The sequence below is a fragment of the Melanostigma gelatinosum genome, assembly GCF_949748355.1.
Source record: "Melanostigma gelatinosum genome assembly, chromosome: 4".
In the NCBI taxonomy this organism is placed as follows: domain Eukaryota; kingdom Metazoa; phylum Chordata; class Actinopteri; order Perciformes; family Zoarcidae; genus Melanostigma; species Melanostigma gelatinosum.
In genome coordinates this window covers 20,690,690-20,704,774 of record NC_136637.1, presented here as the reverse complement: position 1 = coordinate 20,704,774, position 14,085 = coordinate 20,690,690, and the positions used below count along the sequence as shown (strand labels likewise).

Below are 14,085 nucleotides of genomic sequence, written 5' to 3'. Positions count from 1 at the left end.
CTTCAATGACTATTAATAGTAATTAGATGTGTGTGTGTCAAAATAAAAGCTTTTAGTTTCGTAAAATCACTATTTTTGGCCTTGTGAATTAGATAAATTCACACACAGTATATTATTAAAGATCGGGACTTGTAGATGAAAAACAATGAATCGTGTTTCTTAATTTCTGGCAAAAACCTGTCAATCAGACATTCTGTGAATATTTTCTCGGCAACCATGTTGTCGTATTTTTTTTTGTAACATATGTATCTAGAATGTAAACTCATTTTGATGTAGTGTAACTCCCACATTCCCAAATGACAGTGGACATGACACTAACCAATACCACCACATTTCAGGTCACAATTCCTTTAGAAACAATGGAAGCTTTATTTACAATTTCAAAGGTCATTTAGTTAACAAATATATATTTTGCACATATCGGCAAAGTATACAGTGTTTATCTTACAACAATCGTTACAGTAAGTGGGTCAGATAGAACAGACAGAATATTTACACCCATAAAATAATTGTACAAGTCTTCAAGTGCACATTGGTGCACACTCACAGCACATTATTATAAATATTCATCAACATTTTAAAAGGGGAAGTGAGAAATCTAGTCTAACTGGGATATTTTGATAATCAGATCTATTGTGCAGAGTTTTTTTGTATTCAGTCATTCATATCGACCTCCATTAGAAGGAGAAGTTGCTCCACCTCCCTGTGAAGAAGACAGACCCCCGACGAGCAGATAGAAGCAACTCCATCCCACACCGAACAGAGCTGCAGGCTTCTCGACCGTTTCACTCATCTACAGACTCGGCAGAAGTCTAAGCCGTTCGGTCCATATATGAAGCGATGTACAAGACCAAGTACTGCATAGTTACAGAGGGGATCTTAACTGCCTCCCACATACAATCAATTCAAGAGGACAATCCTGGAGGAGTTTTGCACGAAAGGCTTGCAGAGAGTGCTTCTGAAGTACTAATTATGTCACCATCACAGTTACATATGCCTAAAGCCCAGACATTCAATTCATACAGCATGGATAAATTGGTGTCAATGTTTTGGTCTTTTTCTACATTATAGTATTTACGGTTTGAGCATACATCGTAGCGACTCTTTAAACACGGAAAAAAGACTCCGTTTAAGGTCACTTTAGCTTCAAACAGTCGGTGAAGACTAAACGCTCCGTCACAATGAGTTTGTTGGATTAAAGCTGCGCTGGGGACTACAATAAGTCCTACGTGCTCACTCTCACCAGCTCTATGACTCGCATATTGTTGGTAGGTGTGGAGTGTCAATAATCTAGTTCCCGATACACTTCATCAACATGACTCAACTGTGTATATATGCACAGATGCCAGGGGCGACACGGACAGACAACATTTGGAGTGAGTCAGCGATTCTGTTAGCACAAACATTTCATCAGGCTGAGCACAGACAGACTGAGAAGGTTTGAACAACTTTCTCAGCTACGCTTCAATACAGAAAGATTGATAAGGCAGAAACTGAAGTATTGGCAAACCGGTTAGAAGGGAAGAGCGGCCACTTAAGGATCATTTACAAAAAGGTAGTATTACAGCAGTCGAAAGAGACATTCAAAGAAAATAGGTCCAAAGGGTGCTGCGACATAAACAGATTTTGTTATGAATCTATAACTCAAGAGGCACTTAAACCGAATATTGAGAAAGACTATCTCTTGTTGTCCGACGACATCGCCGGGCTACATTCTGAAGGCTGGTTTGAACTCGCCGACGGCTGTAAAGCCAAATCTTTCACAGCAGATTAAAACCATGCTTCTACACAACCCAATGTGTTTTTTTGGGGCAAATACAGCTGGCAACCTTCACAAGAGCAACTGATGAAGAAACAGGACAACCACATGTGTTATCTCAGGTCATAGAAAGAACATCGACTGTAGGAAAAGTAAGGCTTAAATCCAGCATTTCAGTTCTGTCCTGCGATTCTTCTTTTGTGTACCCACATACTATATACTCATTCTGTGTTTTGTGTACGTAGTGTGTTTGCACAAACACAAACAAAACACATGAAATCTATAAAATACCAGCTTTGATGCTTACTCAAAAAACAATGTTGAATGGGGCGCAAAAGCTTCAGTTAGAGGACAGAAAAATAGGAATAAACCGCAAATCACGGGACAAGCATGTTCTTGCTGGTTGTATGAGATGTTTTCAAACTGTTAACGAGTCCACGGTGTATCTGTAGTACAAAAGGGGGACAACTGGACAGTTGTGGCCATAATAGAAGTCATACAGGACACTTCCAATGAGTCCTTAACACTACAACGTTGCAACATGAAAACAGTTTTCTCCCCATGTTCTTTTTCTCATTTCAATTGCATTCTTCAAACCTCCTACGCAATATATTGCTGTGTTCACGTTTCTTTTTGTGCTTTTTACAATTTCATTAAATGTTAAAATCTGTTCTCTATACGTCGACAAGATAATTTACAGTTCAAAATGTTCCTTACTCCTCTAATCAAACATATGTCACGCAATAAATAATATAATTATGGAGGCAAAATGTTTCATACAATATCGGATCTCAGTGACCCTCCAATACAGCGCAGCCGGACTAGATTTGATCTGTGACACTCTTCTCCAGCCCACTAGATTTAAAATTCAACAATGATTATGAAGTTAAAGTGCTGACTCTCAGCTTGTAATCTATACATAGCACCACAATGTAAAGCTAATGCAGCAGCACAATGATGCAAAACATACAGCCAAAGCAACCAAAGGGGTTTCAGGGCCAAACAGTGACTGGCTGAGTCAGTCACATCTGATCACCAGTTGAGTGAATGGATGTCTGTGGGCCAACACTTCCGACAGTTTATTTTCTTTAATTTAAGGCAAGCTTATAAACCCTTAAATGGAGGTCTGATTGTTAAATTTCATTGTTCAATTTCAATGAACTGGATTACAAAGCCAACCCGATAATGTGTCACTGTCACTTATGGACGACGCTGTATATTCTTTATCTGCTACTCGATTACAATGTTTGAATGCATACATATATTTACTTTAAGATTTAATACAACATATGACAACTCACTCGTGTTCCAGGTGGATTTTAAAATTACAACCCCCTGTGGAATGATCAATTTAGCAGCATTCATGGACTTTTAAGTGCGAACAAACTTGCGCAGTCTATCCCATCGAAAAAAACACAGACTCATTCTCCAACTGGCGTTTACAAAAGGACCAGTCCAGGAGGTGAGAAGTGAGACCAGGTGGCGTTAAGGTTTAAGAAGGCTGGATTGCTCAAGAGGCGTTTTGTGTGTAGAACAAATCATAGAACCGCGACAGGTAGCTGAAGCAAAACTCAGCAAGTTAATGTCACAGAAATAAGTCAGAGTAGTTTAGCTGAGAGGTAATGCTGGGACTGAAGGCATCTGAGGGTTGCTGTTGGCACATCAGCTGGTGGAAGACTGAGCGGCGGGACGTTGGCTGGAGTTCATCGGGGGGGAAAGACTGGGATCGAGCGTGAGGTTGTAGTTTAAGAGCTAAACGGGAAAGCCGTCAGGAGAGGGCGTCTTCTCTTTTGGCCCTCTTGTCGTAGATCAGCGTCAGCACGTTTGCAGTGTCCTTCAGCAAAGCGTCAAAGATGCTGTCTGCCAGCTGCATCTTGACAAACAGCTCGTCCTCGTCGTAGTTGACCCACTGGGCTTCCTCCTCGTGGAGTTCCTGAACCTGAGAGACAAACACAGTGATTAGTATCAGTGGGTTGTATTGTAATGAGTCACATGAAAACATTTCTTGGTTTCAAGTTTTTTATTTAATCTGTTAAAAAAAAAAAGAAGAAGAAGAAAAAATATCAGTCATTCGCAATTTCAGGGCTGGGTGACTGTAATCTATAACCAACTCATGTAACATCTTGTTATTCTGAAATAAACTCTATGGGGGCAAGTCGAGGGGAACTATCCTGCTGACAATTGTTTTAGCCAGATAAAGTTCTACTTCCAGTAAACATAAGTAAAGGCTGTAGTTCAAATTCTAATGTGTCAACCTTAAAACTTCAAAATATGAACCTTTCATAAAGCTGCTGTTGCCATCGAGCAAATAAACAAATGATTTCTAATATTATCCAAAAGAAGAAAAGAAAACCAGATCATGTCACACAGGACAAACAAGAAGGACAATTGCTGTTTGTTTGTATTTAACTTCTAAAAATGATACAATCAAATCAACTTCCTACTCTATATATTCATGAGGGTTCAGACAGAATAATGTAATCCCTGATATGAAACTACTGCCATTTCAAACCCCCCCAAACATCTACTTTTGAGACCTACCAGAATATGATCGACTCTGTCTCGCTTCTTTTTGCCAAATTTGAGCATCTTCTGCCAGTCGGTCTTCTGGCTGTGATCCTTCGTCAGACCATACAGTTTCAGCACTTCTGCTGAGATGAATTCCTGGGACACAATGTAAAAACACGACGTCATCAGGTGCATAAAAGGCAATAAACTGCATTTGAATTTGTAAAGGTGAGGGCTTTATTTTTTTACTGCACTCCATAAAACTTGCAGATAGCCTCTGTGAATTAACAAAGCCAAATTGTGAAGTTTGTTTACACTTCCAGTCACTTTGGAAGATTAAAAAAACAACAATACTCTCACTTACCTAGCTGTCTTTACAGTACGGCAATACAAATGTTAAAATATAGCAGGACTGAGTAAGTAGCCAGTGTGTTTGTCGGAGCCAGGTTCTTTCTGTACCTGGGTTTTGGTGAGGTCTCCTGGTGTCTTCACTCTGTGGAAGGAGGACTTCACTCGACGTGGTTTGACCCACTGAGGCTGATCGGCGTTGGGGTCGTCAGTATAGATCTCCTGAAGCATCTCCCACGTCAGGTCATACACAGCCTGGGGAGAGACAGAAAGGAATGAGATAGCAATGTCAATATGTCAGAAATAGCTACTGCTCAACAGCTCTTTGCATTTAAAGAAAAGTGTCGAACCAAGTGAGACAATATCTGAAGCAAGAGTCCGACGTTTGTCAGTAGCAGAGGGATATCTAGTAAGACAAAGGCAAGTGAAATAGCTGTGGAGTCCTGAAAACATCATGCTAATAAGAGAGGAATCTGCTGAATAATGGAAACTCGTCTGGCATTTAACCTGAGTGAACTCACTCAGAGTAGGTAAGTGCTGTTGGCTTCGTGCTACGGAAGCAGTAGGACAGTTGTGTGCTGATTTTCTCCAGCATTATTGGTCGGGGAGTGAAAAGGAAGTCAAGGATGCTCGTCTCACTTCTCTTCTAGCTTACAGATTGCTGTGCGATACACTTCCATTCATCGATATGGCTTTTGTTATACTTCTTTTTTTAATGTTTTGCAAGTCTCCTTTTCACCTTTCTGTAGCTGTGGATGCAGAGGGCCTCTGGGTCCTGGCTGCTGGCCTCTTTACCCAGATACTCTTGTGAAGGTTTGGGGATTGGCAGCTGTGACACGGTCAGAGCTCCCTCCTTCCCCAGGCCACATCTTTCCCAGATCTCCTGAGTGGCAGCGTGGACCATCTTCTCCACCTCTGTGGCGGAGTGGGGCACAACCATGGCAGGCTGCTTGGGTAGTTTAGGGGGCAGGGGGAGAGGTAGCTCAGGTCGAGGTGGAATCTTAGCCTGCTGTTCCCCGCCTGAGGATGAGACCAGACCCCCCAGCCTCCCTCCCTCCCTCTGTTGGAGTCTCTGCTGTTCTCTACGAGAGCTGAGGCCAAAGTCCTCATCAAACCAGTCCTGATCGTCACCCAGCTCCTCCAGCAGTTCACGGCTCAGTTCCAGCTCTGCTAGTCGCTTGGCGAGCTCCTCCTGACCACTGGCCCCCAACACTGGACTCTCCTGTTGGGAAACAAATACAGGAAAAAGTGAATTTCATGCTCATTTCCTATTTCAGTTAATAACCTTCCATACATGTGAACATCTAACCGCACCATAACAGAACAAGTCCCTTCATAAATGATTATTTTACACGTTTGTTTTAGTCTTTAAGAATATTCTTTCTTACTGATGTCTTAAACACAAACGGTTTTCAGCAAAGCGCACCAAATTCAATAACGTCGGTAAACATAAAGTTGGACTTTGGCTGAGCGCAAACAGAAAACAAGGGCTCTGCAGGTCGAATCAATAAGTACTGTTTGACAGTATCATGATCATGTCAATGCTGGTGTTTCCACAGTCCAATTGTGAACAGCACAATGATATTTTGAGGGTTTTTTGGAAGATTTAGTAACAGGTCACTAAAGAATCAGAAACGTAGACTCACCTGCCGGTTACACAGCTCTGGAGAAGACAGCTCTTCTTTTTCTGTAGGTAGGAAGAAGGGAAGGCCGTCTTTTTGCTGCACTGAAGGGAACCATTCTTCTTCTTCAACATTTTCACCAAACAGGTCTCCATTCATCTGGTTGGCAGCTTCTATCTTCTGCTCTTTGGCCTTTTTAATCTCAGTGAACTGCGCCAAAGTGTCTTTCACGACGTTGCTGAGGAGCTTGTCTGCGAATGTGTCCAGTACGTCCTTCTGTTCTCTCTTGATGTCCCTGATATCTGGAGAAAGAACCGCAGGACCCAGCTGGTGATTTGAGTCTACCTCTTCTCTCTCAAGGGAAGTGATGTCCGTCCGAGTCTGCCTCCCCAGGCCAATCGTGTCCATGTCAGAGATGAGGAGGGTGGTTGGTGCATCTTCAAAATCCAACATTATGTCCTTAGTGTTGCCATTGGAAATGGGAGGCTGGGATTCTTTGTAATGGTGTGAATTGAGGTGGGATCCGGTCTTGTGAACAGACTCGTCTGTTATCTTTTTATCTCCAGACTTATAGACCTTGTTAGACGTTTCTTCATTTTCCCTCTTCAGATGTCCTTGTTTAGGGGATGTGTGCTCATCTGTTGTACGTTTATCCCCACCTTTATCCGACAGACCACCAAGGAACGAGTCCTCGTCCTCCGTGGTGTCTGTGAAGATCTCAAACTTGTCTGGCAGGTGTGTAATCTTGTCCGGAGGAGCAAAGATGCCATGGCTCTCATCACATTCAAAGTATATCACCCCATCGTAAGTGCCGTTGTTGCTCCCCTCAGACTTATCCAACTCCACGCCAGCCCAGAAGCCGTTAGCAAAGCTGGTTGGACCTTTGAATCTCAGGGTGCCAGGCTGTACGCCGCCAACAAGAACTCGGTCTGCGATGCTAAAACTTGGCATTTCATCTGCAACAGGCAAAGCGGGTGGCAAGTGGCTGGAATTAACAACATCCTTGCCGTCATGTTTGGAGTCTTCTGTGTGGTTTTGAAGCTCCAGCAGTCTCGTAGATTGGTGGCTGGCTCCACTAGTCCCTGAATGGTGACTCAGCTCTTCAGCTATTTCCTCCTCTTCCTCCTCATCATGGCTGTCAGATGGTGTGGCTCTGCTACGGGAGACCTTGATCTCTGTTGGGGAAACTGAGATTTGAGAGGCAGGAGTCGGACTATGATGCACCTCCCTGGGCGAAGAATCCACTGACGACTCAAAGTCATCATGATAACCATCTACAATAGAAGAGGAGCCCTCGACATCCTTTATGGGTGCCTCCTTCTTTGAAGAGAAGGCAACAGAGTCGGGAGAGCAGGACCGGTCACTGGATGCAGCCGAATGAGACTTGTTGGAGGAGATAACATTCAATTTGACAGCTTCTTCAGCTTCAGATGTTTCCCTCGTCCCTATTTTCTTATCCTGTTCTACGCTAACGGATGGAGAATGTCGATGTTCGTCGCTCATGTGAGAGGAAACATGTTTGGATGCAGACAGCTTCTCTTGGGAGTCGAGTCTGTCTTCCTTTTCCAGTTTGAGAAGACATTCAGACTGTTCTGATGTGGAGCTTACTTCCACCTCCAGCTCATCCTGAATGTCCGCTCTTTGATAGGACACAACATCCTCATCCCCATACCCAATCATCTGTGCCTGGGCTTCCTCAGAGGAAGGTCTTAAAAGTTCCTCTGTGGACAGGTGGCTCCTCGGTCTGGAGGGCGGACACTCTGGGCTGCCATATACCGGGGTGGGAGTGACTGTCGGTGGGTCTTCATCAGACATTTCTTCAGGCACCGAGGTGGATCTACTGTGATCAGCTTGAGATAGGGCATCTGTAGTAATAGGAAAGGGTCACAGTATCATTGGAACATCTGCGTAAAAAAACCCATTTAAAATGACATTAATTATGAAGATGATATCACTCACTATGATCCAATGAAGCATCACTTTGCGTCCTTTGAGAGATTTTGGTGGTTTCAGACCTGAGAAAGAAGGATTTGCTTTGAATTGAACACCAATCTTTTCAAACTCATTTTCGAGTATAAGATGTGTTGTCATGTTTACAGCTGTTTTTGGTACCTGTGAGAAGGTGGTTTACTGCTAGTCTGCTCTGCAATTGAGGTGGAATCTTTGATCTGGGACTTTGTATCAGGTGTTGAGTCTGGCTCCTTTTTCAGTTCTGCCTTAGTTTTCTCAATGAAGTTATTATAACTCTGAAAGGAAACCGGGGGAATAAAAGTTAAGATATGAAGGAATCTGCTTACAGTATGTAGATAGAAACACATTAACAATCACATAATCATCCACGTTTGTTTAGATGTTCAAACTACATTTGAACATTCAATCAAATTACTATCTCGAAGCCCACACACACACTCATACACACTTACCTCGAGCCGCTTCAGTAGGCTGGCCTCCTGTGCCTTCAGGCGCTCCTTGTTCCTCTTCTTTTGCTCTTTCTTTAGCTGGTAAGCCATAAACTTTCGTTTTCTGACTTCGTCCTTCAGGGCCTTGATACGGCTCTCTATGTCACTCTGGTCCGAAATGGGCTCTGAACGGAAATTTGAAAGACAAATCACAGTTAGAATGTGGAACCAGTGCCAGACCTCTGATTAGCAGAGGGTAATCCAACTTTGTACCCACTCGAACGCAAACCCAATTCTTTTGAGATTAGTGTACATTTTCTGTACAAAGAATGTGTAATTTTGTGCGCATGTTGCTTTGGCTTGTAAACAATGAACCAACAGTGTTACAAAGATCAGTCCAAGGTTTAAACAGTGGCCTGAAAATGAATAAAACACATTCAGCTCCAATGAAGGGCCAGCAGAACCGTCTTTGCTTGTGCAGTAGCTATGTCCAATGCAAAGTGTTCTCTCATGCTATCACACAGCTAAGCAGGTTATGTATCAGGGAAGTGCTTGCATTAAGTATTCCTGGCAGCATCACATTATGCCCGACTTCAGAGCGCCAGCAACACAGCTGCATTATTTCCACTCTCGCTTCTTTACCCCCTTCTATCTTGTTTGAGAACTACCAGGAACTATAATACACCCCCAGAAATATTATACATTCGGTGTATGCGTGTTGAATCATTGGGTAACTCACCAGTCTGCATGGGGGATTCAGTTGGCTGAGCGCGGGCCTGGTTGGCGGTCCGGGACGAGGAGCGAAGCGGCATCTTGGTTTTGCTGCTGCCATCGGAAGGAGAGGCAGACGGGCTGTGGCTGCCTTTGAGAGGAGACTGGAGAGACTAAACAGCAGGAGGAGGAGTGGAAGAGAAATGAATGTTACTGACAACACAGTCAGATGGACTAATAGGAGCATGCCTGAATTAATATTTTACATGCACAATAAACTAACAAATGTGTAGTTACCCCGTTGCATGTCCCTCACAAACCATAAAGCTTTGTGTGTTTTCAATACTTTAATGAAAGACTACAAATAACCCCAACGGCATCTACACAAAATTCTTTGGATGAAGTTGAATGAAGCATGTTCACAATAGCAAAATGCTTTGTGTCAGACACGTGAGATCAGTTTTAGAGTAGCTACATTTACACTAAAAACGTTCTCAGCTACCATCAAACAGATGGGACGAAACACGGAAATACAAAAATAAAATAAAAACCAGACTTGTGCGTACTTTTCTGCTCGGTGACCGGGAAGCTGAAGTGAAGTCCTGGGTGTAATTTGCATGGCTGCTCGTCACAGAGGCCAAAGGTGTTTCAGGGATCGACTCATGTTGTACTGAAGATGGGCTTCCTGGTTGCTGGGACACAAGTCTCTCCGTGTGTATACTGGACTCAGGTGTCGCTGAGGAACAGTCGCCCTCGCTCACAAACTCTGAAAACATGTAAAACAGATAAACATGAGTTTTTCCAGATTAATATTGACCAAATTTTGACTTTAAACCTGGCAAACCCAGCTAGGATCATGTCGCGTCACCTTTCTCACTGTCACTTCTATGCTCTGAGCTGCGATGGTGACTGGAGCTGGGGCTAATGTTGGAGATGTCCTGTTTCTGGCTCTGTGCCATGTCCCGAGGTGTTTGCCTGTCCCATACAGCCAGGGCCTCCTTTTCCATCCTACGGACCTCTGCCTCCTCCTGGTCCAGACGCTGCTTCCACTGCAGCAGCTCCTCAGCATGGTGACGCCTCTGCATTAACTTCTGCTCCCGCTTTGTCAGAAACCTGGAGTGGGTAGGAAGGACGGGGAGATGAGGAAGTAGTGGAGGATGAAGGAGAGAAAATGAGGAAGGAGACAGGAAGAAGTTGGGTGGTGAGGGGAGAAGGTAGTGTACCAGTAAAGAGGGAGAGAAGAGAAGTTTGACAAAGGCATATTTATCATAAGGAATGAAAACATGACATTGCAGATGCAAGCAGACCCAAATCACCTGGACATCCAGTTATCACCGCACTCACCTCAAACCTCTGTCGAACACACACATACACACCCAATACATGCTTTACTTATTTCTTCCCCTGGAATAATCATCCAAATAAGGAAGTGAATCAGCACCAATCAAATAAACAAGCACGAAGTGATGATATGTCACCCAGGATAAAAGGAGAGCAGGGAAATCAACAGTGAAGATGTCAGATTCATGCATCGGACTGAACCCAGGGGTTGAACGCTGATTGGGTGGGTGGGTGTACACACACACACACACAAACACACACACTAAATAGCAGTTAAACAAAATAGACAGTTGCATCTGTATGAATGTATCTATTTAGTAGACCAATGAGAATAACAAGACTTAGTTATTTTGTCTTGCAAAGCGTACATGATCTTTTAAATACACTCTCGTGAACATAAAGCACATATATCTGCAGATGGCGATCAGAATAAAGTGCAGTCAGGTATAGCTGTTGGGAAATGTGGTCCTCCACAGCCACTGTTAGTGCCTTCCCAAACTTTATTACAGCCAATGGCCATCTGTACTTATTATCCAATCCTATGCAACAGTTACCTAATAAAGAGGGCTAGTTACGATTGACTGGGCTCATCAAAGAGATAGACCACTCTATCGCTGGTCTGTTCTCTGTATTTCTAGGGCCGAGTCTGGTTTAATCTCAAAACATTTTGTATCAACGACCAGCCAGCAGCCGAAAAAAGGAAGGAGATTAAAGAGAGATGCACCGCTCCAAGAGGCAAGAAAGGAGGAGGGGAAGAGTCACAAAGTACACAACACAGAAATCAGTGAAATCCCAGAGTTGAGTCTGAGATCCCCCATCCAACAAGGAAGGCACCTATTAAAATAAACATAACCTTTAACCTTCACAGAACAGAATTCATCTCAGCTCAATGTGATTCACTTTGTGATTTTGTTTAAAACAGAATGCTTTAATGTGCACACCATCATTATTATGACTATAAAAAAATTGAGTGAACTTGTCAAAAGGTTAGCTTTTTTTCAGCAAGGCAGCCTTCCTTTGGCACTTTTCATGCTTTCACTCAAACTCTTCCCCCGACCAATTCCATCCTGGACACAATCAAACATCCAATCAGTCATCATTCACAGTCCCACCCCTGCAAGTTCCCACTGCCAGTAGGTGAACATAAGCATGTTCCATGGAGTGGGGGGGGGGGGGGGGGGGGGGGGGGGGGCAGGGCTAGGTAGAGGTTCTGGGGAAGAGGTAGAGAGCACTGTACAGTACCTGACCAACTGGTTGTAGATAAAAAGCTGGAATTTAGGGTGGAGGTTGGGAAGACAGACACTGAGGGCGGCCCAGTGGTGGGCCGTGAACACAGAAAGGAAGGAGTGGACGGGAGATCGGTGTCTACAACACACAAGCACGCGACAGACACAGTCAGAAGAGTCACACAAACAAGGGAATGGAAAAACAAACACAAAATGTAAGAGGGGGAAAAACAGACGCAGAGCGAAAAGACAAGTAGAGAGAACGGGAGAGAGAAGAGTGATATGAGCAAATGTGGTTTTATTGCACCCGAGGTGTCAGGATGTCAGGTTTCTGGAAGAATATGGCTTCTTTTAAATGTTTTGGGAAACCATGAACAAATTAGCAAAAATGTGGGCGTCGAGCATGGGGGTTCGCTGGAGGTGTGATCGCTGCCAAACCTGCTTAGGGAGAGAGTTAAATGATAGTTATCAGTAACCCTGATGACAGTGTGAGGTAACACCTACAACCGTAGATGAAATGTGTTAGTGTGTCACATCAAGATAAATATATAGTGTACATTTGCTTTGCAGGACAGTGGGAATAGAGATTGACTAAGGGAAGGGAAGAAACAAGTGGTAGTCTGTTAAAATGGCAAACATACAAGCCAATAAATGCATCATCAGACACACATCGGTTTTTTTTAGATCCTTCTTCATTTTTTTTTTGCAGTGATCTAAACCTAAATGTGGTGATTTTGAACTTCATAATGTGTCAAAATGATGTTGCTTTTATAAATTTTAACAAATATAGACCAAGAACTGTTGAAAGCTACCATGGAAGGCCTGTGATTAATAGCCAAGTTATAAATCCTAAACCCCAGAACAATTAACCCACTTGTTGGAGCTACCCGGTCATGAGAGGCTCTCCAATCACCTGACCAAAGTTGTTGGCCCAGTCGAAAACCCTGGAGGACGTACAGGAGCGCCAAACGCATGCAGTTACTTGTCAACACGAGAGGAAGTGGGTGTAATAAAAATGATGGAAACGCACAACCGATGTTTGCCTTTTCTGTAAAATAAGCCTGCTTCTGCTATTGAAACACGCAGTATTACAGTGTTACAAGTATTTAAGAGGGTTAAATATTGTCTGATGTTCTTGCTTTAAAACATTTGTTTAAGGCGGCAACAGATAACTGGTACGTAGACCCTCCTACAAAGTACTGTTAGGTTGCATGAATCTGAAGTTAAGGGAGGCATCGTAGCAGAGAGAGTGGATTCTTGTCTCGTTTAAAGGGAGAACAACATGGAGCATGCTCATCTTCACATTCACACAGCATGTTAGACAGCAGAAGAAAGATGGCATGCACTGATTCGTTTCTATTAGTTAATTAAAGACCCTATATATAGAATTAGAAAATTTCTGACTTATCATGGTAGAATGATTACAGAATGGCACAAATGGCACTTTCGTAAAAAGCACACCATGACTCTTAATGCAAAATCACTCGGATGTAAAACACATCTAAACTAAGCGTTACCAATTTTAATAAAAGCCCTACTTCTGGCTAAGTGTAAACAGTGTGTTATGCAAGTGTTATGCAAGGAAATAGTAACAACAGCTCAAAGTCTGTATGAACATATATTCTGTGTTATGTGATCAGATGGCCAGACCAAGGCAGCAGGTGATAAGGGATGATGACTCCTGATAATACACTTTGTCAGATTGTCAGTAAGCAGAGAGAACTCAATTTATATCGGAAAATGAAAGTCTTTACTTGTCATCCATGTGAGAGCGCATCTTCTTGAGCCTCTGCATGATGCTGCTGGTCTCACTTCCAGAGATGGAGAGCGAGGGAGAGGGGCTGCGGGTATCATCCGGGTGACTCATGTTGGGGGAGGCTGCCTCGGACATGGGGGTTTCTGACACAGGAGTCTCCTGGGGGAGGGATGAATGGACATGCAGACAGGCCAAGTATTAGTGAAGCAAATTAAAACAACACAAAATGCTTTAGAGGAACATGGCAGCATGTTATAAGTAGCCTCTATTTCTTGATTCCATCAACAAATACGCATACGCAACCATCCATATCGAATGAAGCTCTCTTTTAGTATCGCTATCACTTTAAGGGTACTGGCATTGGTGCTGGCATTGTAATTCTTCAAACTCTACCCAGCCCTGGTGATTAGTGACT

The 14,085-nt window shown here is 43.3% G+C and overlaps 1 protein-coding gene across 1 annotated transcript in view; it reads right to left on the bottom strand.

The window, feature by feature from the left end:
- Nucleotides 1-355: 355 nt before the first annotated feature.
- Nucleotides 356-14,085, bottom strand: part of cep350 (centrosomal protein 350) — a 30,367-nt gene continuing 16,637 nt past the window's right edge. Inside the window, exons 26-38 of the mRNA XM_079267664.1 lie at nt 13,669-13,829; nt 11,931-12,053; nt 10,216-10,460; nt 9,914-10,113; nt 9,376-9,511; nt 8,661-8,821; nt 8,350-8,483; nt 8,197-8,252; nt 6,262-8,102; nt 5,355-5,837; nt 4,727-4,870; nt 4,301-4,423; nt 356-3,698 (exon numbers count right to left, since the gene is read on the bottom strand). Of these exons, the coding sequence (XP_079123790.1) occupies nt 3,528-3,698; nt 4,301-4,423; nt 4,727-4,870; nt 5,355-5,837; nt 6,262-8,102; nt 8,197-8,252; nt 8,350-8,483; nt 8,661-8,821; nt 9,376-9,511; nt 9,914-10,113; nt 10,216-10,460; nt 11,931-12,053; nt 13,669-13,829 (3,978 nt within the window). The 3' untranslated portion in view covers nt 356-3,527. The remainder of the gene's footprint in view (nt 3,699-4,300; nt 4,424-4,726; nt 4,871-5,354; nt 5,838-6,261; nt 8,103-8,196; nt 8,253-8,349; nt 8,484-8,660; nt 8,822-9,375; nt 9,512-9,913; nt 10,114-10,215; nt 10,461-11,930; nt 12,054-13,668; nt 13,830-14,085) is intronic.